Raw genomic sequence first — 25983 nt, 5'->3', positions numbered from 1 at the left:
AGGCAATCGATTCAAACCAAGACAATGGTCAATACCAACATGAACAAAGCAGGTCTTTATTGTCCGTCATCATTGATGAAATAGATAACTTGTCAGCAAGCTAGTTCATATAATAAGCAGTTTATTTGATAATGATTTAATTCATGAAACACATTCATGCAAAGTCTGTCCTAGATTGGGAAGATCAATAGTCTAGATAAGTAAACGTGGATGGAGGACAGAAAACGCCTTGAATGTACCCATAACAGAATAATATCATTTCTCCCTCTTCCTACCATCATTTTATGTATTCATCGATTCATTACTTTTGTTTTTAGATAGATCTTTAATCAAAGTTAAAGTACATGTACAATAGTTCACTGTTTACATTGGATACTTTATCTTGATGTTCTTTAAAATGTAGGTACATGTAGTCCGTAATACCCTTAGCATTTCGTTGCACTTCAGTTTACATACCATATTTAATTATGAATGTTGTAGTTTGTCATTGCTGCAAGTATTTGTTCTGATAACTTTCCATAAGTTATCTTTCTCACCAAACATTATTTTGAATAAACTAAACAAATGCTGTATATTTAACACCACAGAAATGTTAAACACATTTTGACTTGTTAGTTTGAATGAAGCAGTATTGTTAAAGCTTCAGGTCTCGTTCAACAATTTGACACTTCTGAAAATGAAAGTAAGTGAAACAAATGCAATTGCACATTTTTTTTCTAAATACTTGATTTATCAAATCAAAATAAAGATAACTTCTTGTCTCTAGAAGTAACTATATTATGTACAATACACTATGTGTAAATTATTATGGAACACCAGTATATTTTAATGGCAAGGCATGGCAAATTTCTTAGAAATGCTAATTGGTGCACACTATAGATGGACCAATTAAAAGCAAACTTTTATTGGTGTGAGCCAATGAAATGGCTTCTTATTAAACTGTGAATGATTGACACATCACATAGCAGCTCTACCTGATTGCATGTCCTACTAAATTGCTCGAGACATTTTGTTGTGGTATTGTTGTTGGGATATTGTACGAAGCAAAATAAATTAATTTTAAAACGTTGCATTGTACTATTGTAGATGTATCGCTATATTGTAAGTTGCATTATCCTTGTCATTTGTTGAGAGAAATTATGATTTCCGTAAGTTAAATGGTAACACGTTTTATGTGAAGTGCAGACTAACAGTAAGAGAAGACAAATAAACAGTGACATTTAAAGTGCAAAATAAATCATATTCTACAGTGACGTTTTGCAGCATGTAGTAAGGGGACATATATGTTCAGAATAATAGTTCTTTGTAACTGAAAAAAACAAGGAATTAGCTAAATCTCTGAAATGTGAATGATTGACTGATGATTTTACACCTGAAGTAAAGATTCTGTGAAACTGTATAGCTAGCACCCCCTATTCATGCGTATTAGCTGTAATACAAAAATAACAGAAATCATGTTTATTTCGACACATTCCACAGTATCTATCTTCAAATTTGTTTCTGATTTAAAATGTGCCCCAAATGGCACTCAACTCCCTATTTAGTGCAGTACTTTTATTTTTTTATTTTTTTTGAATTTTACTCCTTTTTCTCCCCAATTTCATGGTATCCAATTGTTGTAGTAGCTACTATCTTGTCTCATTGCTACAACTCCCGTACGGGCTCGGGAGAGACGAAGGCTGAATGTCATGCGTCCACCGATACACAACCCAACCAGCCGTACTGCTTCTTAACACAGCGCGCATCCAACCCGGAAGCCAGCCGCACCAATGTGTCGGAGGCTACACCGTGCCCCTGGCAACCTTGGCTAGCGCGCACTGCGCCCGGCCCGCCACAGGAGTCGCTGGTGCGCGATGAGACAAGGAGATCCCTACCGACCAATCCCTCCCTAACCCGGACGACGCTAGGCCAATTGTGCGTCGCCCCACGGACCTCCCGGTCGCGGCCGGTTACGACAGAGCCTGGGCGCGAACCCAGGGACTCTGATGGCACAGCTGGCGCTGCAGTACGGCGCCCTTCACCACTTAGTGCAGTACTTTTAAACAGATCCCTATGAGCCCTGGTCAAAAGTAGTGCACTATATAGGGAATAAGGTGCCATTTGGGACGTAATGTTGATCTCTGTGTACATCCAGTGAATTCCCCTAAAGAAAAGCCACTTGTGATCATATCTGGGTGAAACCATCTCCCGAGGTAGACAAGAACACATGCGGACCATTACAAAGCCACAAGTAGATACATCGACTTTATCTTTCAAAACGCATTCATTTCGATTCCCCCCCAAATCCTGTTCTATCTCAATGAACAAAGAAAGAGTAATAATGACACTTATTTCTGTAATACTTTACTTAATGTAGTATTACCGTTATTTCAAATGGCGATATAGGCCTACTGTAGGTAACATTTAGTAACACTTGAAGCAGTTCCTCGTGAAGTGTTATATTGTCTAATAAGCACATTCATAGCACTTTATAGATGCATTCGTAGGGCTTAATAAGACTGTATAATAAATACTCTATAATGGTTATCATTGATACGGCACACTTTTTCACTCCAAATGCAGACTTACCAGCTGTGATAGTCCCTGATTGGGTGTGAGAGATAAATAATAACGCCAAGTGTAAACTGCACATTGCCTTTTTATAATCAAACACCATTTCAGATCTGATTCTTAAGTACAGGAAGGTAAAACTTTACTTGATCCCCCTTATGTGTTATAACGCTTTAAAACATGAATGCAGCTCATAGATACAGTCATTGAGCATTGTGAAACTTTACAATACAGGTAATAAGGCATGAGAGAGACATTAATGATATATAACAGTCTCTGGCACCTTATTGCTTTATTGTACAGTTTATTTGACTTCATCTTTAAGGTGATATGAATGCTTGTAAAGCAATACAACAGTTGATAACCCTTCATAAGAAGGAGCGTCAAATAAAGTGTTACCTAAATTACTTCTGAGGTCTGACCTATATAAAGTGAATCCTATAATTTAGCTATGTATTATGTTCATATCACACATGATCATTCTAATTTAAAGCACTTCTTTACGCAAACTAGTCAGTAAGATCAGATGAGGCTGCTGCTCTCCTGTTACAGTTCTTGTTTTGTCCCTGGAAGCGTTTGTGATGGGAGGAGCAGATAAGAACAGGTCTTATCTTATTAAGGCTTTTGAGGGCTGTTGTACTGAGTCAGACTCCATTAGAGTCCTCCAGGATCAGGATTTAATTACAGAGGGGCTAGGGGACCCCCCCCATAACAAACTGGGACCCCACATTTGTCAACGACATGGACGTTGGGCACCATTGTCGAGCAGAGCCATCAAGAGTCAATGTGTAATTCGAACCCTGCTAAAGAACATGTTCCTAGACTGGAGCAGGGAGGCCTTAGCTGCAGAAAGAGGTTAGTATCACCCACTTCCCTAGTGCGGCGTTGGGGGTCACACCGCTGCCTAGTGCTCCCTATTACTTGTTTTGTTCTTGGGCTTAATTGTAATTTGAAGCCGACCCCTCTTTGTATTCTTAAGCTGAGAGTTAAAACAAAGCGTTTTTGCACAATTTGCGACAAACACGTTTGTGGTTGTGGAGTTACTCTGACATACAGTTGATAAAGGGGTGTGTGAAGTGAGGTTTGGATAGACTGATATATAGATTGCCCTGGGCTAGCCTATATTATCTGGTGGCTGTCTTGCTCTCAGAAGCATCTGACTTCCCCTTAGTGGGTGTGGATGTAGATGACGATGGGTAAAATTTGCCTCGCCTTCTGGGCATGCCAGTGGCGGAGGAGTCCTCGGTCTGAGGCGGTCTGGGTTTTAGCGGAAGTGCAGTCTGTGCCCGCACAGATATGAGCTGCCTACGGACCTCTGTGACTGCAGCCCCCCGTCGTGGGCGCTGAGGGGAGGGGCTGTCGGTCCGGGAGGTGGAGTAGCTGCGGGGGGAGGTGCTGAGGCTACGGGGGGAGGGGAATGCAGAGTGAGGGGCTCGGAAGATGACCCCACGCAGGGGGGTTCGGGAGGTGGAGAATAGGGTGGAGTCGGCCCCGGGTCCAGGTCGGGATTGCAGAGTCTGGGACCTCTGGTGCAGTGGAACATTCATGCTTGGGGTCCTGGATTTGTGAGCTTGATGCCTGAAAGACAGAAACACAACACAGAAATAGTCAGAGATCTAGAATGATGCTTTGAATCCTCAATTATGTTCTAGAAGGATGCTTTGAGTTTATAATATGGAGTCTTTCAAATAACATGAATATTATTATCCATGCAGAATATTATTCAAAGGACAGGGTGAACAACACAGTCGACAGAAGGCAGTCTTGGCTTGAGCCCCTATAGATTGAGAATTGATAAGAGCATGTGTTTCCTGTCAGATATGTTATAACTGAACCTACCTAGTATATACAGTTGAAAGTTGTGGCTTGTGGACACTAGCATTGGTGCCAGTTTGGGAGATGGCATCAGATGCTGTAACAGAGGGACCCTGCAGCGTAACAGGCGTGACAGGACGGGGTATCCTGCTTCTTTGACGCCCGCCACGCCTCTCCCTTTCCCAGCCAACACCCCTCTCCTTCCTGGGCAGAGAGTCGTCCTCATCATGGGTGTCTTCCTCCGACTGAGTCTCTGCTGCTGCTTTACAGCCATCATCAACAGACGAAGCTGAGGAAACAGAAGCCAGTCTTAGCATGCGACCTTGTGTCCTTTCCATGACCAGCCGGGCTAGGTGAGGTCGCTTGGCCTTCTGACGAGTCTTGAGTGACTGGGACGCCGCCGACTGGTCCTGGTCCGAGCCAGTGTCCTCCTCAGACCGGGAGAGAACCGGGATTCGGCTCAGTTTACGAGGCCTGGTTTGTTTGCTAGTCTCTGCCACGTCTTTGCTCTCTACCTGGTGCACTGCCAATGTTTCTGGATCACCAGAGTCCTTAGGTTCTTCTTGTGGAGAAGCCTCAATGTTTCGTTTGAGCTGGATCTGGTTCTCCATCTCTGCCATTGTCACGTCTTGGGCAGGCGCCTTCTCAGGGGAAACGGCAATAGGGGTATCCTCTTGTTCAGAGTATAACTTGGTTTCTGTGGAAACGACCAGGACATCCTGGGCTTCAGGTTCTTCGGAGGGACAGAGAATGGGAGAGGAGAGGTTTGACTGTATCTCTGGAGGAGCCTCCGCCCCAAGTTCCATCTCTTCTTCCTTCTCTTTTTCTGGAGAGATTAACTCCTCAACCTCTTTCTTTGCAACATCCTCTTCCTCCTCCTCCTTAGCCATGTCTCCATCTGGGGAACCTGGGGTTTCTCTCTCTGGAACTTCCTCCTTGGACCTACCATCTCTCTTCTCCTCATCCGGATCTTTCTCATCCTCCTTGTCGCTCTCTGGAATGTTCTCATCAAACCTGTTCTCTTCGTCCCCTTCCTCGACTTTCTCATAGACATCGCCTTCTGATCCACTCTCCCTCCTGTGTACGTTGTATGTCTTTGGGACCTCACCTTCAGACTCCCTCTCCGTCCCCTTCTCAACGTCATTTTCTGAAAGGTCCCCATTGGATCTGCTCTCCCTACCTTTCTCTTTCTCTCCATCGGAGACATCCTCCTCTTTCTCTCCCTCCAAGCAGTCCTCCTGTTCAGCTGTGGGCTCCTCAACCAGCCCAGGGAGCAGCAGCCTGGGTTGCAGGGTACCCGAGGAGCTCATCACATTATGGTGGGTGGTCTCAGCAATGTGGAGAAATGTACGCTCCACTTTGGTGAAAGGAGGGGAGGTGCTAGTGGGAGCAACCACATTGGATGCCATATTGACCAGGATGGCAGTGACGGCTGTCAAAGACAATTTGGGCTCGGACTTCAGCTGGGAGGACAGAGTACCTGGCTCAGATACGTCCAGCAGGCTTCCCAGAGCTCCCAGGGCTCTCTCGCACTGGGGTGTGACGGCTGCCAGGGTTCCCTGGTGGCTCGCGGTATCGTCAGGGGGCAGATCGCCCACCACGGCAAGGGACTTCCTCATGTCTCCAGGGGAGAAGAGCACCAGGGTCTTGGAGCCTTCCTCCAGCTCCAGGTCCGGATCACCCCCCAACCCCACTCCCGCAGAGACCAGGTGAGGGTATTCCAGAGGAGGCTCGTCTGCAAGGAGAGTAGAGGGCGCTCCATCATCACCCTCCTGGCTGTGCTCGCTACTTTTGGGGCTCCCGACACCGCTGGACCCAACCCCGGCCCCATTCATATCCCCATCACGATCCTGCTCAACAAGGGTTCCGGAACCAACCTCAAAAGAGGTTTGGAGAGGTGGAAGGGTGGCGATGAGCATGGCAGAGAGGAAGTCCACCCGATGTATGCGATGCTGGGCCAGCATGGTAAGGTCAGGTCTCTCTCTCTGGTCCTCCACACTGCCACCCTGGTATGTGTTGATCTGCTCCTGGGCCTATAACATATGACAAAGAGAGAGGCTGGCTGTAGTACATGAGTATCAAAGAAAAGGAAACACTTTCCCTGAAGCCTAGGACATAATACATACAGTATATAATAATGAAATATCAGATGTATTATCTAACAATGTGTTACGGAAATGAAAACAGAACAAACATATTTGAAGAACACCGTCACAACGACTTTAGTACACATATGAACGCAGACACCTGTAAACAGTTGCAGAGCAGAACCAGTGTATGACCTTAAAAATATGTATCTATTAGAACAATTCAGATATGTTTAAAATGACTATCCTAGCATCAAAACAGCTCACGCAAAGACAACATTTCCGCAAAGTACTTCCCCAAATCCTTGAATCATATGTTGGTTGTACACAAGCGAGTGAGGATTGTCTAGTATAGTTTACATCCATGGATAGAAAAGGCACGGAAAGTCCATACTGTCTGTATGTACATGTTATGTTCTCTGTTTTCTTTTAAAATGCTCAAACCAGGTTTGATTTCAAGTGTGGCCAAGGTGTAGCCATGATTAAAAACAGTGTGTTGCCAAATGTATGTACAGGTGTGAAGCAGATATACAAGATCACATGACATGCTGACATTAAAGTGTTGCAATGTTGTTGATCCAGCAATGTACTAATATACATGTTTTTAAACATTTATTGAAAAAATTGCTTGATATACATGCTTTTAAATACATTATGTAATACATGACTCTACAGGGTTATTGCGATACAAAAACAAATGCTTATAATATATTCACAAAAGGCGATAGGGACTGTCCCGTCCTCCTTTACTGAGAAAGACACTCACAGATCACGATGTTGTTCAAATAATGGTTGACATCTTTTACATTCACTCCAAAGTGTTAGAAAATAATGATTGGTACTGTATTATCTTACACATTCCCATGCCAACCCACCCCACCGCACACATACATTATCTGCAATGAACTGGAGGAGATCATAAGCACAGGTATGCAAGTACTGCAAATCATTATACATCCTAGGAAGAATTTGGTCAGGAAGGACTTTCATAGAAGAGGCCCCAATGAATATTGTCTCCAAGTGTTTGATATTTGGTACCATTCTATTGACTCAATTCCAGTCATTACAATGAGCCTGTCCTCCTGTAGCTCCTCCCAACAGCCTCCTCTGACGTACACACAAGACCAGGGCAACATAACACAGGCTAAAGCAGCATCATTACAGTATATGATTGCATGTAATTTTACATGAAAATGCTTTGGCAGGAAAAGTCCCAAAACGCATTTCAACGTTACCAGCCAAACAAAATGTTTGACATGCATGTTTTTAACACATGGTTACCAAGCCTACTAAGGTAATCCCTGATCCGTGAGTATCCTTATTTGGTTTGGAAATAAACCAAAGTGCAGAAGATAAACTCTAGACCAACGTACACAAGGACATATCACATACAAATCAGACTTGACCAAATATAGTTCAAGCAAAGTGGCAACCATTATTGTTTATTGTGAGAACTGAACTGAGATCAGGGCCCCTATTCACAAAGTGTCTCAGATAAGGAGTGCTGATCTAGGATATATTTGTCATTTTAAATCCTAACTAATAAGATTACATGGACGGGGGTACCTGACCTTAGATCAGCACTTGTATTCTGAGATGCTGGATACATACAGCCTCAGAACTGAGCTTAACCAGAGGTTGAGAAATACATTCAGTGAGTTTCATTATTAGATCTCTGAAAAAGTGAAATTGATGGAAGACCAAAAAGGCAAGTGTATTATAAGATATTTTTTGCTCATTATAACAATCTTTACATGGTCTCAATTCAATTAAACCTGCATTGTCTTGTTTACGCAGCATAGCTCTTCCTTTCCCATGGTCAAATGAAATGACAGAGCGGTGTTGGGTACTGTTAAATTCATAGAATTAGGAATTAGAATACAAATGGATCATGATGAGAGGGAGGGAATATGTTGTGTACCTCCAACCAAGTTTACTTGCAAAGTTTCATCGACATGGGTGTCACATCGGCTTAGATTTGATGGAAGGAAGACTGGAATTTAACATTGAGCATCAATCAATGTTTATTGGATCTCTATGGTTAAATCCTACTACTACTGGCCTAAAGCAAGCAGATGAGACTCTCTGCTCTGGAACCATATACCGTGCATTCGAGGAAATATTCAGACCCCTTCACTTTTTCCATACTTTGTTACGTTACAGCCTTATTCTAAAATTGATTAATAAATAAAAACCCTCCTCAATCTACACACAATACCCCCATAATGACAAAGCAAAAACAGGTTTTGAGATTTGTTTGCAAATGTAAAAAAATAAATAAAATAAAAAACGTTATTTACATAAGTATTCAGACCCTTTGCTATGAGACTCGAAATTGAGCTCAGGTGCATCATGTTTCCATTGATAATCCTTGAGATGTTTCTACAACTTGATTGGAGTCCACCTGTGGTAAATCTAATTGATTTGACATGATTTGGAAAGGCACACACCTATCTATATAAGGTCCCACAGTTGACACTGCATGTCAAAGCAAAAACCAAGCCATGAGGTTCAAGGAATTGTCCATAGAGATCCGAGACAGGATTGTGTTGAGGCACAGATCTTTGGAAGGGTACCAAAAAATGTCTGCAGCATTGAAGGTCCGCAAAAACACAGTGACCTCCATCATTCTTAAATGAAAGAAGTTTGGAACCACCAAGAGACTCTTCCTAGAGCTGGCCGCCCAGCCAAACTGAGAAATCAGGGGAGAAGGGCCTTGGTCAGGGAGGTGACCAAGAACCCAATGGTCACTCTGACAGAGCTCCAGGGTTTTTGTGTAGATGGAAGAACCTTCCAGAAGGACAACCATCTCTGCAGCACTTCACCAACAAGGACTTTATTTCTAGAGTGGCCAGACAGAAGCCACTCCTCAGTAAAAGGCACATAACATCCCGCTTGGAGTTTGCCAAAAGGCTCCTAAAGGACTCTCAGACCATGAGAAACAAGATTCTCTGGTCTGATGAAACCAAGATTGAACTCTTTGGCCTGAATTCCATGTGTCACTTCTGAAGGAAACCTGGCACCATCTTTACGGTGAAGCATGATGGTGACAGCATCATACTGTGGACATATTTTTCAGCGGCCGGGACTGGGAGACTAGTCAGGATCGAGGGAAAGATGAACAGAGCAAACTAAAGAGAGAACCTTGATGAAAACCTGCTCCAGAGCGCTCAGGACCTCAAATTGGGGCAAAGGTTCACCTTCCAACAGGACAACTACCCTAATCACACAGCCAAGACAATGCAGGAGTGGCTTCGGAACAAGTCTCTGAATGTCCTTGAGTGGCCCAACCAGAGCCCGGACTTGAACCCGATCAAACATCTTTGGATAGACCTGAAAATAGCTGAGCCGCAACGCTCTCCATCTAACCTGACAGAGCTTGAGAGGATCTGCAGAGAAGAATGGGAGAAACTCTTCCAATACAGGTGTGCCAAGCTTGTAGCGTCATACCCAAGAGGCTGTAATTGCTGCCAAAGGTGTTTCAACAAAGTACTGTGTAAAGGTTCTGAATACTTATGTAAATGTGATATTCTCCGTTTTTTTTTTTGTTGACATTTGCAAAAAATTCTAAAAACGAGTTTTTGCTTTGTCATTATGGGGTATTGTGTGTTGACTAATGAGGGGGAAAAACTATTTAATACATTTTAGAATAAGGCTGTAATGTAACAGAATGTGGAAAACGTCTAGGTGACTGAATACTTTCCGAATGCACTGAAGGCCTTCATCCCCCTGCAGAATGGATCCCAGTTTGATCCTCGCATGAGCTATTTCTGCTCCCTCTACTCTGTCTCCCTTCTTCTGCTCCTATCCTGTCATGAAACAATTATTACTAAAGGAGTTCGGAAATTCCGTTCTACTTTGTAAAAAAGTAAAATCTACTACTATTACCAGGTAGACTCCTCTCACAAGTATATATGTTTGTAAACAAACATTGCATAAACATAGCTAGGACAGGTTCAATTGAATTTCGTCCTTAATCCCCTCCTTTTAAACAATTACATAAGTGAGCAACAAATATTGACAATATGGACATTTCACACAATCTATAGTTGTGACTGGTGCAGCAAAATGAAGGCATGTTCTTGAAGCAACAAGATCTGTGTCTTCTATCCAGAGTCCAAACAGCAGTATCAAAGGCAAGAGAAATGAAACGATTGACAACAATAAACATTATAAACTATAAAATTATGAAAAATGAATAATTATTGCTGGTAACACTGGTAAAACTGTCAAAACTGACATGAAAAAAACCAGATGCAATTGTTTGTGTGCATATAAATAATACAATATTATAGACATGTTATAGGCATTCTACATACATGTTATAAACATTTATATGTGGTAAGACAAAGCAGCATTCCACTAAAATGATGGAATCTATTACCTATCAAGCTATTGCTTATCAATCTGTTGCCTATGAATCTATTGCCTATACTGACCCATAATTGACCCTAAGACAGTAAACAATCATATAGAATCCATCTCTGTTCATCTCAACATCCTGGCACATTGACTATGATAAAGCAGCATCCGGAATAGCCATTCAACATTTTGCTATGCTTCGTTATTTTAAATAACACAACCTTAAACTTGATCAAACAAGAGCAATACATGGTGATGAAGAGGGTAATAGTGTTTGTGGTGATGATGATAATAATGAGTAGAAGGGGAATAATACTTACACACACACCACACACACACACACACACACACACACACACACACACACACACACACACACAAAAGCCAGTCCTAAAGCACTTTAAGCATGTGCAGATGAAAGCCTGGGCAGAGCAGAAATGAGCAGAAATCTCTTTGTCTAAAAGTCTACCTCTAACAAAGCTACAGTACTCAGCGCTTGAATAAAAACAGCATCTTTGAAAAAACAAATGTCAGTGTACAGTAAAGTGGAGTGTACAGTAAAGTGGGGTGTACAGTAAAGTGGAGTGTACAGTAAAGTGGAGTGTACAGTAAAGTGGAGTGTACAGTAAAGTGGAGTGTACAGTAAAGTGGGGTGTACAGTAAAGTGAAGTGTACTGTAAAGTGGGGTGTACAGTAAAGTGGAGTGTACAGTAAAGTGGGGTGTACAGTAAAGTGGGGTGTACAGTAAAGTGGAGTGTACTGTAAAGTGGTGTGTACAGTAAAGTGGAGTGTACTGTCAAGTGGAGTGTACTGTAAAGTGCGGTGTACAGTAAAGTGGAGTGTACTGTAAAGTGAAGTGTACAGTAAAGTGGAATGTACTGTAAAGTGGGGTGTACTGTAAAGTGGAGTGTACAGTAAAGTGGAGTGTACTGTAAAGTGGGGTGTACAGTAAAGTGGAATGTACAGTAAAGTGGAGTGTACAGTAAAGTGGAGTTTACAGTAAAGTGGAGTGTACAGTAAAGTGGAATGTACTGTAAAGTGGGGTGTACAGTAGAGTGGAGTGTACAGTAAAGTGGAATGTACAGTGTCTGTGGTGTACAAGTTTTTGAAACATGTGGATCGTTCTCTCTCTCTCCTCTCTCTTTTCTCACAATGCCTATCTCTCCCTCTGTCTCTCTTTTAAAGCTGGGTGATATAGACAAAAATCCATATCGCGATAAATTGCCTAAATTGATGCAAAAACAATAAAAAGTGTATAACATAAAATTGCACCACAGTTGTTTTATTCTTCTTTAAACGACTACTACCACTAACTTGGTTGTAGCCATCAATTGTGCCATTAACAATCACATGGAGTGATTTCAGTGCCAAAAGAAATTGTATTTGAATTCCATATTTTTTTTATTTGTATTAGGATATTGCATTTGAATTGAATATTTTTGAATTTGTAATGCACAATTTTAATAATTTAATTCATAAATTGAACTTGTATTTCATGATTTTAAACTGAATTGAATGAATATTTAAAATTAATTTCCAATTAAATTGAATATTCAAATTGAATATTTAGATATTCCGATATTGCATTCATTGTCTGTGTATGAAGTTTACAAACTATTATTTCAAGTTGATCAAAGTTTCATATATTCAACTTCTCAGATGCGCTCAGATTCAGTTTTCAAATTCAGTTCTCTAAATTCAGATTCAAAACCATAGACAACATCCTGGTACATTGCCTTTACAGGACTGGTAGAGGAGAACAGACAGAATCAAACTCTCTCTGTGGTAGAAACTTCTGGCGGTTTCTGAAGCCAATGTTGCATGTTACATGCATTTTCTAACTATGAATTTGGCTCTGTTGGCACTAAAATCGCTCCATACAATCACCCATATTAGCAAACATATTTCATTTCAAACTTCACATTTCTCTAGTATAGGCTACTTATCGTAATGAACAATATCAGCAAAATGCCTGCGATTAGTGATCGTTATGGTCGGTGTTGATAATCTTCGGTTTATCTTCCCAGCTCTATTCTCTCCCTCCACATCCACAATATCCACTGAGCTGTATGCCTCGTGGAGTGGCCATTTTAGGAGCCTGAGGTTCGTATCCAGTGACCGTGCCTGCATTTCCTCCAGAAGGACGAAACCCGACCATACTACTCCTGGTCTACAGGCCCACAGGCTTATCTGGAGCACAGGGTACAGGCCGGCCCCAGTTTATTGCACAATAAATAAAAAAGTAATATTTGTTGTAATATTCCCTTTTGTTAAACCCTCCAGTCCACTTAGATATAGCCAGGATTGTGTTTATTTCTGTGACGAGGTGGAGGAGGGAGCAGAATGTATTGTTGTTGTGGTCTGGGAAAAAGCGCTGTATGTGATTACACAAAACGCTAGCTACAACCCTTACTGGGTTTTTTATCCGATCACGTCTTATTCATTAGTTTGGCCAGCATCTGTTGTATCTGGAGTCGGGACAGGTTGAGGACAGAGTGTCTGGGTCGCGACCCCCCGGGGCTGCCGGGTACCAGGGGTATGTGGCGCCGCGAGGGGAGACGGGCGGGGCTGCTCTCGGCGGAGCGGCTTCTCTGGATCAACGCCCCAGCTTCCGAATTACCATGGGGATACTGCTCCGTCTCCAGGGTAGAGGACGAGAACACGTACGACGCCAATCTCCTCAATTGGTTGGGCCTCGGGAAAGAGTGGTGGGGGTGGGGCCTGTCCTCCTCCAACTGAAAAAGACCAATAAGAGTGGAGGAGAAAGGCATCAGGCGTGGGTGTGGCCAAGAAGACTCCGTCTCTTCTCTATCTCTGCTGGCAGGGGAATGTCTGGGTCTCTGTGTGTCTGTGTGCATGTTGTAGTGAGCACACCACACACACACGCACATACAGCAGAAATAAAAGGGGAGGGATCTATTTTTTCAATCTCTTTTTTTAGGGAGGGATAAACGAGACCGAAGCGCAATGGTTTGGGTTGGGTTTTATTTTGAATGAATAAAAACAGATGTTCGAGCATTTCAGTGTTTGCCGACTGTCACTGGATATGGATATGCAGGCACAGGGCCAAAGTTGTTCTGGCAAGATATTGAATGGGGTTTCCGAGGGGCTGAGATTGACTTGGCGCTGAGAGAGAGGAGAGAGAGGAGAAACATATCCCTACTTGTTTTGTGAAACAGTTTTTGTGTAACTGTCTGGAGCAGTTTACCGTCTGAACCCATAACATATCTTCTATCAGAACATGTATTCACACAACAGCATTATCCTGCATCATCAGCACAAAATGGTTGCAATGGTTGCTATCTTGAACAGGTCTCTCTTGCAAAATAACTCTTTGTATAAAAAAATAAAAAAAGCAAACTACAAAGGAACGTTCGCTCCACCCATTTCAGTAGCTGCCAAAATTAATGTTATTAAAACTATGGCCAGAATTTAACCATTGCAGATAACTGTTCCTCCACACTGCTGTGCTTCATGAAGTGTGTTTCACTTGCACAGCTGTGTATCCCGGATGGAGGGAATTCATTCTTCATAGGAGATAGGAATCTGCAGTCCTCTTGCACACACTGGATGACTTATTAAATACAATACTACCGGTATAAATAAAACATTATCCATTGACTTTATGACAGCTTGGTAATTATAGGCTTTAGTCAGTGGATAGATGAAGCAAAAATACAGTAAGCTATGTAATGCACTGTTATTGGTCAAATTAACACTGGGTGTACATAAATTGACCTTCAAAAAGTAACTACCAATGGCTGAGAAGATTAAGAATAAGTATACCATTCATTCAAATTGTGTCCAGTTACATTGTCGACACAGGAAATAACAGGAAATGGCCCACGGCCCAAGATAACATAGACATATACCCGCAGAAAGACAAACACAGATGCAGACGAAGACAGACAGGTGGCCAAGTACATTTCAATTTAATTAGAATTTCAATTCAGTTCAAATGGACCCCAACCCATACAAACACACTCACACACCAAGACACACACCAATTCTCCACCCCGCAGTCCCTTGATCTTACCTGTCCTTGAGCTCCAAAGTGCTCCGACTGTGGCCGTGGTCTTTGTCCACGGCTATGAGGCAGAGTGTGATAACCCGAGTGTCCAGGACTAGCCCCATTAGACCCCTCCCCTTCCGGAAGTGCCACTATGCCTCCTGCTCGCATCTTAGGCCTCACCACCACCTCTCCACCTACAGCTCCCCGTAACCTCCTCCGTTCCTCCAGTTCATCCAGGGGCTTCAGCTCCTCGGGCTCCTCATCGGTGGTGGGCCCCGAGGTGGTGGGCTCGGCACCCGGGCCCAGGAGACCCAGGAAGTCCTGGAGCTCAGTCTCCTTGTCAATGATCACCCACTCCTTGCTGTCAAAGTCTTCCTCCTCGGCGAGTGGTACAGACCGGATGAAGGCATTACTGTGGGCCTCGGGGTCAGCCGCGGAGGCAACGGAGACCTCCTGGCCTGGTCTCCCACCGCCACCCTGCCGGTCCCCACCTCCTCCCTCCAGGGAGTGCATCTGGGCTGGCTGGGAGGAGTGCACGTAGCGGGACGGGGATCCCAGGATGTCCATACGAGACCTGGTGGGGAGACAAAAAAATCACTGTCCAAAATCTTGGTAACTTGACTGTGTGTTGCGTTTTCAGTGTGTGTGTGTGTGTGTGTGTGTGTGTGTGTGTGTGTGTGTGTGTGTGTGTGTGTGTGTGAGTAGGTGGGGAAGATCTTCCTGGGTTATACTCAACCTTGTCTCAGGGTAGTAAGTTAGTGGTCTGTTCACATCCCTTAACACTAGAACCGCCTTTTAATTTAAATTTAATTTAGTAAATAAATAAAATAATCACCCCAAAAAAAACTATGTCCTGCTCCTTCCCTGAGTTTTCTTAAATGTTTGTATCTTACACTGCTAATTTGTCAGACAATTTTAAATCACAAACAGATGGAGCCTTTTTACCTGTTTTACCACACCTATTCCTAACATGCTGACCACACCTATTCCTAACATGCTGACCACACCTATTCCTAACATGCTGACCACACCTATTCCTAACATGCTGACCACACCTATTCCTAACATGCTGACCACACCTATTCCTAACCTGCTGACCACACCTATTCCTAACCTGCTGACCACACCTATTCCTAACCTGCTGACCACACCTATTCCTAACCTGCTGACCACACCTATTCCTAACATGCTGACCACACCTATTCCTAACATGCTGACCACACCTATTCCTAACTTGCTGACCACACCTATTCCTAACATGCTGACCACACCTATTCCTAACATGCTGACCACACCTATTCCTAACTCAATCCGCCAAGACAATGTGCTGTAGGACGCTGGTACCCAGCCAGATGCTAATGCTTCTCTTTCCTCACTGTATGAATGACCAAACTGATGAATGGGTGATTTAATTGTGCACCTTACTTCACAACTGAATCTGAATTAGGCCTAACTGAATGATGAGGGTGAAGAGGGCGTTTTAATTTAAAACAACAATAGTGTAACGATGAGTTTGTGTTATGCTTATTTATCCATGTTGGCGCTCATGTTAATAATTTGACCGCACGCCTTGCGTGTTGATACCATTCTCTTTTACATTTTAAGTTGTAAAAGGAAGCTGTTACATAACTGTTTTATTTACTATAACTCTATTACTAATCAAATACATTGTAAGGGAAACGAAAACATGCTGTGTGCTGCTTTGGGACTTTAGAATAATGAAAAACATATCCTTGACTGCATCCAACTTGATGAGCGGGAAAGAAACGATGCCAGTCAGCCTGCACATCAACACTACACCTAAACTATACCAAAACTATACCGAAGCTAATTTCACACATAATAAGACTTAACCTATAGACAAGATAGGATGTACATAGGCGCCGACAGAGATGGCCGCCTCGCTTCGCGTTCCTAGGAAACTATGCAGTTTTTTGTTTTTTTACGTGTTATTTCTTACATTAGTACCCCAGGTCATCTTAGGTTTCATTACATACAGTCGAGAAGAACTACTGAATATAAGATCAGCATCAACTCACCATCAGTACGACCAAGAATATGTTTTTCGCGACGCGGATCCTGTGTTCTGCCTTACAAACAGGACAACGGAGTGGATCCTATGCAGCGACCCAAAAAAACGACTCCGAAAGAGAGGGAAACGAGGCGGTCTTCTGGTCAGACTCCGGAGACGGGCACAGCGCGCACCACTCCCTAGCATTCTTCTTGCCAATGTCCAGTCTCTTGACAACAAGGTTGATGAAATCCGAGCAAGGGTAGCATTCCAGAGGGACATCAGAGACTGTAACGTTCTTTGCTTCACGGAAACGTGGCTTACTGGAGAGACGCAATCCGAAGCGGTGCAGCCAACAGGTTTCTCCACGCATCGCGCAGACAGGAAAAAACATCTTTCTGGTAAAAAGAGGGGCGGGGGCGTATGCCTTATGACTAACGTGACATGGTGCGATGAAAGAAACATACAGGAACTCAAATCCTTCTGTTCACCTGATTTAGAATTCCTCACAATCAAATGTAGACCGCATTATCTACCAAGAGAATTCTCTTCGATTATAATCACAGCCGTATATATCCCCCCCCAAGCAGACACATCGATGGCTCTGAACGAACTTTATTTAACTCTCTGCAAACTGGAAACAATTTATCCGGAGGCTGCATTCATTGTAGCTGGGGATTTTAACAAGGCTAATCTGAAAACAAGACTCCCCAAATTTTATCAGCATATCGATTGCGCAACCAGGGGAGGAAAGACCTTGGACCATTGTTACTCTAACTTCCGCGACGCATATAAGGCCCTGCCCCGCCCCCCTTTCGGAAAAGCTGACCACGACTCCATTTTGTTGATCCCTGCCTACAGACAGAAACTAAAACAAGAGGCTCCCACGCTGAGGTCTGTCCAACGCTGGTCCGACCAAGCTGACTCCACACTCCAAGACTGCTTCCATCACGTGGACTGGGAGATGTTTCGTATTGCGTCAGATAACAACATTGACGAATACGCTGATTCGGTGTGCGAGTTCATTAGAACGTGCGTTGAAGATGTCGTTCCCATAGCAACGATTAAAACATTCCCTGACCAGAAACCGTGGATTGATGGCAGCATTCGTGTGAAACTGAAAGCGCGAACCACTGCTTTTAATCAGGGCAAGGTGTCTGGTAACATGACCGAATACAAACAGTGCAGCTATTCCCTCCGCAAGGCTATCAAACAAGCTAAGCGCCAGTACAGAGACAAAGTAGAATCTCAATTCAACGGCTCAGACACAAGAGGCATGTGGCAGGGTCTACAGTCAATCACGGACTACAGGAAGAAACCCAGCCCAGTCACGGACCAGGATGTCTTGCTCCCAGGCAGACTAAATAACTTTTTTGCCCGCTTTGAGGACAATACAGTGCCACTGACACGGCCTGCAACGAAAACATGCGGTCTCTCCTTCACTGCAGCCGAGGTGAGTAAGACATTTAAACGTGTTAACCCTCGCAAGGCTGCAGGCCCAGATGGCATCCCCAGCCGCGCCCTCAGAGCATGCGCAGACCAGCTGGCCGGTGTGTTTACGGACATATTCAATCAATCCCTATACCAGTCTGCTGTTCCCACATGCTTCAAGAGGGCCACCATTGTTCCTGTTCCCAAGAAAGCTAAGGTAACTGAGCTAAATGACTACCGCCCCGTAGCACTCACATCCGTCATCATGAAGTGCTTTGAGAGACTAGTCAAGGACCATATCACCTCCACCCTACCTGACACCCTAGACCCACTCCAATTTGCTTACCGCCCAAATAGGTCCACAGACGATGCAATCTCAACCACACTGCACACTGCCCTAACCCATCTGGACAAGAGGAATACCTATGTGAGAATGCTGTTCATCGACTACAGCTCGGCATTCAACACCATAGTACCCTCCAAGCTCGTCATCAAGCTCGAGACCCTGGGTCTCGACCCCGCCCTGTGCAACTGGGTACTGGACTTCCTGACGGGCCGCCCCCAGGTGGTGAGGGTAGGCAACAACATCTCCTCCCCGCTGATCCTCAACACTGGGGCCCCACAAGGTTGCGTTCTGAGCCCTCTCCTGTACTCCCTGTTCACCCACGACTGCGTGGCCATGCACGCCTCCAACTCAATCATCAAGTTTGCGGACGACACAACAGTGGTAGGCTTGATTACCAACAACGATGAGACGGCCTACAGGGAGGAGGTGAGGGCCCTCGGAGTGTGGTGTCAGGAAAACAACCTCACACTCAACGTCAACAAAACTAAGGAGATGATTGTGGACTTCAGGAAACAGCAGAGGGAACACCCCCCTATCCACATCGATGGAACAGTAGTGGAGAGGGTAGCAAGTTTTAAGTTCCTCGGCATACACATCACAGACAAACTGAATTGGTCCACTCACACAGACAGCATCGTGAAGAAGGCGCAGCAGCGCCTCTTCAACCTCAGGAGGCTGAAGAAATTCGGCTTGTCACCAAAAGCACTCACAAACTTCTACAGATGCACAATCGAGAGCATCCTGGCTGGCTGTATCACCGCCTGGTATGGCAACTGCACCGCCCTCAACCGTAAGGCTCTCCAGAGGGTAGTGAGGTCTGCACAACGCATCACCGGGGGCAAACTACCTGCCCTCCAGGACACCTACACCACCCGATGTCACAGGAAGGCCATAAAGATCATCAAGGACATCAACCACCCGAGCCACTGCCTGTTCACCCCGCTATCATCCAGAAGGCGAGGTCAGTACAGGTGCATCAAAGCTGGGACCGAGAGACTGAAAAACAGCTTCTATCTCAAGGCCATCAGACTGTTAAACAGCCACCACTAACACTGAGTGGCTGCTGCCAACACACTGACACTGACTCAACTCCAGCCACTTTAATAATGGGAATTGATGGGAAATGATGTAAATATATCACTAGCCACTTTAAACAATGCTACCTTATATAAATGTTACTTACCCTACATTATTCATCTCATACGCATACGTATATACTGTACTCTATATCATCGACGGTATCCTTATGTAATACATGTATCACTAGCCACTTTATACTATACTATGCCACTTTGTTTACATACTCATCTCATTTGTACATACTGTACCCGATACCATCTACTGTATCTTGCCTATGCTGCTCTGTACCATCACTCATTCATATATCCTTATGTACATATTCTTTATCCCCTTACACTGTGTACAAGACAGTAGTTTTGGAATTGTTAGTTAGATTACTTGTTATTACTGCATTGTCGGAACTAGAAGCACAAGCATTTCGCTACACTCGCATTAACATCTGCTAACCATGTGTATGTGACAAATAAAATTTGATTTGATTTGATTTGATTTGAGATTATATTGACAATAATGTAATGAGTGACAATATTAGGCCTATCAGTTGTTAAATTGTACATTAAGAGATGGGCGCATCTTGTAATTAACAGATGCATGTAAAGGAGCATCACTTAATCAAATCCTCCTTCAGAGTCACATGCAGGTAAAACATTGCGATTTCTATTTAGTATTACATGCTGATCAGACCGCACACGGACATCGCGCGCAGGTTGATTTTGTTCACCCACACCAGACGCGATCAGGACACACAGGTTGAAATATAAAAAATAAACTCAACCAACTATATTAATTTGGGGAGAGGTCGAAAAGCATTAAACATTTCTGGCAATTTAGCTGGCTAGCTTGCTGTTGCTAGGTAATTTATTTTGGGATATAAACATTGGGTTGTTATTTTACCTGAAATGCACAAGGTCCTCTTCTCCAACAATTAATCCACAGAATAAAGGGGAAGTTGGATTCTAGTAATCTATCCTCCTTCAGGCTTCTTCTTCTTTGGTCTTTATATTGCGGTGGGCAACCAACTTTAAGGTGGATTACAACTGTACTACCAACTCTGGACTGGAGTGTGGACCTCAGTAATCTTTCAATCACCCACGTGGCTATATGCTTCTAAAAACCAAGGAGAAGATGGGAGAGCCGGGACTTTCAGCGCGTCAAGCTTCACAAATAAAACCAAGTTCTATTTTAGCGCCTGGCTACGCAGATGCTCATTGACGCACGCGAGCAGTGTGAGTGCAAAGATTGAATAACATATATGTGTACATTTTATTTTGCCATGCTCACGCACGCTACGTGAACGAGCGGTGTGGTCAGCATGTTAGAAAGAGAATATTCTGCAGTTTCTATTACACATACCTTTGTCAAATAACTCAGAATTCAAGAGGTCCAGCTCTATTTCCAAATTTCACTTTTTCCAAGAATATCCATGCTGTCCATGCATTCAGCACCACTCGCACGGAAGCATTGATCTGGCTTCTAAGCAAAAACTAGTAACATAATAAACTTAAAATATGCTATTTATTTATGCAATTCATATTTTAGTTGTTTATGCACTGGTGCTTTTGTTCAGGAATACAGTAAATAATTTCACCTGTGCTGTAACTGGACTTAATGAATTACTATAACTCTATTACTATAACTCTATTACTATAACTCTATTACTATAACTCTATTACTATAACTCTATTACTATAACTCTATTACTATAACTCTATTACTATAACTCTATTACTATAACTCTATTACTAACTCTATTACTAACTCTATTACTATAACTCTATTACTATAACTCTATTACTATAACTCTATTACTATATCTCTATTACTATAACTCTATTACTATAACTCTATTACTATAACTCTATTACTATAACTCTATTACTATAACTCTATTACTAACTCTATTACTAACTCTATTACTATAACTCTATTACTATAACTCTATTACTATAACTCTATTACTAACTCTATTACTATAACTCTATTACTATTACTCTATTACTATAACTCTATTACTATAACTCTATTACTATAACTCTATTACTATTACTCTATTACTATTACTCTATTACTATAACTCTATTACTATACCTCTATTACTATAACTCTATTACTATAACTCTATTACTATAACTCTATTACTAACTCTATTACTATAACTCTATTACTATAACTCTATTACTATAACTCTATTACTATAACTCTATACTATAACTCTATTACTATAACTCTATTACTATAACTCTATTACTATTACTCTATTACTATTACTCTATTACTATAACTCTATTACTATAACTCTATTACTATAACTATATTACTAACTCTATTACTAACTCTATTACTAACTCTATTACTAACTCTATTACTATAACTCTATTACTATAACTCTATTACTATAACTCTATTACTAACTCTATTACTATACTCTATTACTATAACTCTATTACTAACTCTATTACTATAACTCTATTACTATTACTCTATTACTATAACTCTATTACTAACTCTATGACTAATCGAATCTGCAAATAAAGCTGTTCAAATTGATTACACTGTAATGTTTTTATTGTAAGGGTGTCACACCCTGACCATAGTTTGCTTTGTATGTTTCTATGTTTTGTTTGGTCAGGGTGTGATCTGAGTGGGCATTGTATGTTACATGTCTAGTTTGTCTATTTCTATGTTTGGTCTGATATGGTTCTCAATCAGAGGCAGGTGTTAGTCATTGTCTCTGATTGGGAACCATATTTAGGTAGCCTGTTTGGTGTTGGGTTTTTGTGGGTGATTGTTCCTGTCTATGTTGATTGCTTGTTTCAGCGCAGTTTGCATTAGCTTCACGGTTGTTATTTCGTTTATTGTTTTTGTTACTCTGTTGTATGGTGGTTTTCGTGTATGTATTCTCCGGACTATTTTGGTCCTGTGTTTGGGCTGGTCAATGTGTTGCCCTGTGTGTTGGCGTGACCGTTTTTGTGCGCCGGAGAATAAATTGACAATCTACTGAACCCTGCTCTCTGTGCCTGATTCCACCCACCACTCCTAGTATCTCGTGATAAAGGGAAACTAAAATAGGCTACAGGCCTATGTTTTTTCTAGGACTTTGTAGACTTGCACAAAACATATCCATGACTCTATCTAAACAAATAACTATTGTTATTTTTTTATATATATATTTTTTTTATAAACAGTGCATTTGAAAAGTATTCAGACCCCTTGACTTAAAAAAAAATATAATCTTCAATCTACACACAATACCCCATAATCACAAAGCGAAAACAGGTTTTTCATTTTGGGGGGCAAATGTCTAAAAAAAATAAACAGAAATACCTTATTTAAATATGTCTTCAGACCCTTTGCTAAGAGAATCGAAATTAAGCTCCGATTCATCCTGTTTCCATTGATCATCCTTGAGATGTTTCTATAACTTGATTGGAGTCCAACTGCGATAAATTCAATTGATTGGACATGATTTGGAAAGGCACACACCTGTGTATATTAGGTCCCACAATTGACAGTGCATGTAAGAGCAAAAACCAACCCATGAGGTCGAAGGAATTGTCCGTACAGCGCCGAGACAGGATTGTGTCGAGGCACAGATCTGGGGAAGGGTACAAAAACATTTTTGCAGCATTGAAGGTCCGCAAGAACACAGTGGCCTCCATCATTCTTCAATGGAAGAAGTTTGGAACCACCAAGACTCTTCCTTGAGCTGGCCGCCTGGTCAAACTGAACAATCGGGGGAGAAGTGCCTTGGTCAGGGAGGTGACCAAGAACCCGATGGTCACTCTGACAAAGCTCCAGAGTTCCTCTGTGGAGATGGGAGAACATTCCAGAAGGACAACCATCTCTGCAGCACTCCACCAATCAGGCCTTTATAGTAGAGTGGCCAGAAGGAAGCCACTCCTCAGTAAAAGGCACATGACAGCCCGCGTGGAGTTTGGCAAAAGGCACCTACAGACTTTCAGACTATGAGAAACAAGATTCTCTGGTCTGATGAAACCAAGATTGAACTCTTTGGCCTGAATTCCATGTGTCACTTCTGGAGGAAACCTGACACCATCCCTATGGTGAAGCATGGTGGTGGCAGCATCATGCTGTGGGGATGTTTTACAGCGGCAGGGACTGGGAATCTAGTTAGGATCGAGGGAAAGATGAACGGAGCAAAGTACAGAGAGATCCTTGATGAAAACCTGATCCAGAGCACTCAGGACCTCAGACTGGGGTGAAGGTTCACCTTCCAACAACGCCCCTAAGCACACAGCCAAGACAATGCAGGAGTGGCATCGGGACACGTGTCTGAATGTCCTTGAGTGGCCCAGCCAGAGCCCGGACTTGAACCCGATCGAACATCTCTGGAGAGACCTGAAAATAGCTGTGCAGTGAAGCTCCCCATCCAACCTGACAGAGTTTGAGAGGATCTGCAGAAGAGAATGGGAGAAACTCCCCAAATACAGATGTGCCAAGCTTGTAGCGTCATTCCCATGAAGACTCGAGGCTGTAATCGCTACCAAAGTTGCTTCAACAAAGTATTGAGTAAAGGGTCTGTATACTTATGTAAATGTGATATTTCAGCTTTTTATTTTTTATACATTTGCAAAAAAATCTAAAAACCTGTTTTTGCTTTGCCATTATGGGGTATTGTGTGTAGACTGATTTGGGGGAACAAAATGTGGAAAAAGTCAAGGGGTCTGAATACTTTCCAAATGCACTATATTTACACAAATATAATGTTTGCTGCATCTTGCAGATTTATATGCATCTGATGCATATGCTAAAGAGGAAGACCGGCAACGTTCTCTAGTGGGTACTTATAGGCTGAAAGGTCAGGCGGTTCTAGGTTTAAGTGGTGTGGGGGCTGAGCTTTGGAAGGGTGGTTGGGGTTAACTCCTTCCTGGTTGGCCCCGTCCAGGGGTGATGTTGTACGGGGCCACAGTGTCTCCTGACCCATGTCTCAGTCCCCAGTAGTTATGCTGCAATAGCTTGTATGTGCCTGGGGGCTAGGGTCAGCTTGTCTTATCTGGTGTACTGTGATCTAATGCATTCTCCCACTACTCCCCCTCTATCTCTCTTCTTTTCTTTCTGTGTAGGGACCTGCGGTCCGTATTGACCCCATTCCGGGTCCGGATCCAGACCGCCTGTTGAGCATGGCTGCTCTATAGCCATCATGGTTACTAATCTGACCATGCTAGTCATCAATGAACGTTTTAACATTTTGAAAAAACGATCTGGCCTCAATGGTCACATGTACTCTTAAATCTCAACCGGTACAGCCAGAAGAGGACAGGCCACCCTTCTGTGCCTGGTTCCTCTCTAGCTTTCTTTCTAGGTTCCTGCGTTTCAGGGGTGTGTCTTAGCCACTGTGTTTCTGCCTCTGCTTTGCTTGCTCTTTGGGGTTTAAGCTGCCGCTTTCAAGGAGCTGCTGCGTTCAAGGAGTGGGACTCTAACCTGGAAGCTTATAAGAAATCCCACTATTCTCTCCGACGAACCATCAAACAGGCCAAGTGTCAATACAGAACTAAGATCGAATCATACTACACCGGCTCCAACGCTCGTCGGATGTAGGAGGGCATGCAAACTATTACAGACTACAAAGGGAGGCACAGCCGAGAGCTGCCCAGTGACATGAGCCTACCAGACGAGCTAAATAACTTCTATGCTCGCCTTGAGGCAAGTAACACTGAAACATGCATGACAGCATCAGCTGTTCCAGATGACTGTGTGAACACGCTCTCTGCAGTCGATGTGAGTAAGACCTTTAAACAGGTCAACATTCACAAGGCCGCAGGGCCAGACGGATTACCAGGACGTGTACTCCGAGCATGCGCTGACCAACTGGCAAGTGTCACTGACATTTTCAACCATTCCCTGTCCGAGTCTGTAATACCAACATGTTTCAAGCAGACCACCATAGTCTCTATGCCTAAGAACACTAAGGCAACCTGCCTAAATGACTACCGACCTGTAGCACTCACGTCTGTAGCAATGAAATGTTTTGAAAGGCTGGTCATGGCTCACATCAACACCATTATCCCAGAAACCCTAGACCCACTTCAATTTGCATACCACACCAACATATCCACAGATGATGCTATCTCTATTGCACTCCACACTGCCCTTTCCCACCTGGACAAAAGGAAGACCTATGTGAGAATGCTATTCATTGACTACAGCTCAGCGTTCAACACCATAATGCCCTCAAAGCTCATCACTAAGCTAAGGACCCAGGGACTAAACACCTCCCTCTGCAACTGGATCCTGGACTTCCTGATGGGCCGCCCCCAGGTGGTAAGGG

The 25983-nt window shown here is 43.1% G+C and overlaps 1 protein-coding gene across 1 annotated transcript in view; it reads right to left on the bottom strand.

Annotated features, from left to right (window-relative positions):
* Window positions 1–2959: 2959 nt before the first annotated feature.
* LOC139381474 (tau-tubulin kinase 1-like) overlaps window positions 2960–25983 on the bottom strand; it is a 39668-nt gene continuing 16644 nt past the window's right edge. Inside the window, exons 13-15 of the mRNA XM_071125040.1 lie at window positions 14851–15400; window positions 4390–6398; window positions 2960–4128 (exon numbers count right to left, since the gene is read on the bottom strand). Coding sequence (XP_070981141.1) covers window positions 3675–4128; window positions 4390–6398; window positions 14851–15400 — 3013 coding nt within the window. The 3' untranslated portion in view covers window positions 2960–3674. The remainder of the gene's footprint in view (window positions 4129–4389; window positions 6399–14850; window positions 15401–25983) is intronic.

Source organism: Oncorhynchus clarkii, chromosome 23 (genome assembly GCF_045791955.1).
Source record: "Oncorhynchus clarkii lewisi isolate Uvic-CL-2024 chromosome 23, UVic_Ocla_1.0, whole genome shotgun sequence".
NCBI classification, from domain to species: Eukaryota; Metazoa; Chordata; class Actinopteri; order Salmoniformes; family Salmonidae; genus Oncorhynchus; species Oncorhynchus clarkii.
Note: the sequence above shows the minus strand (reverse complement) of the source record. Positions and strands in the feature narration are given on the sequence as shown.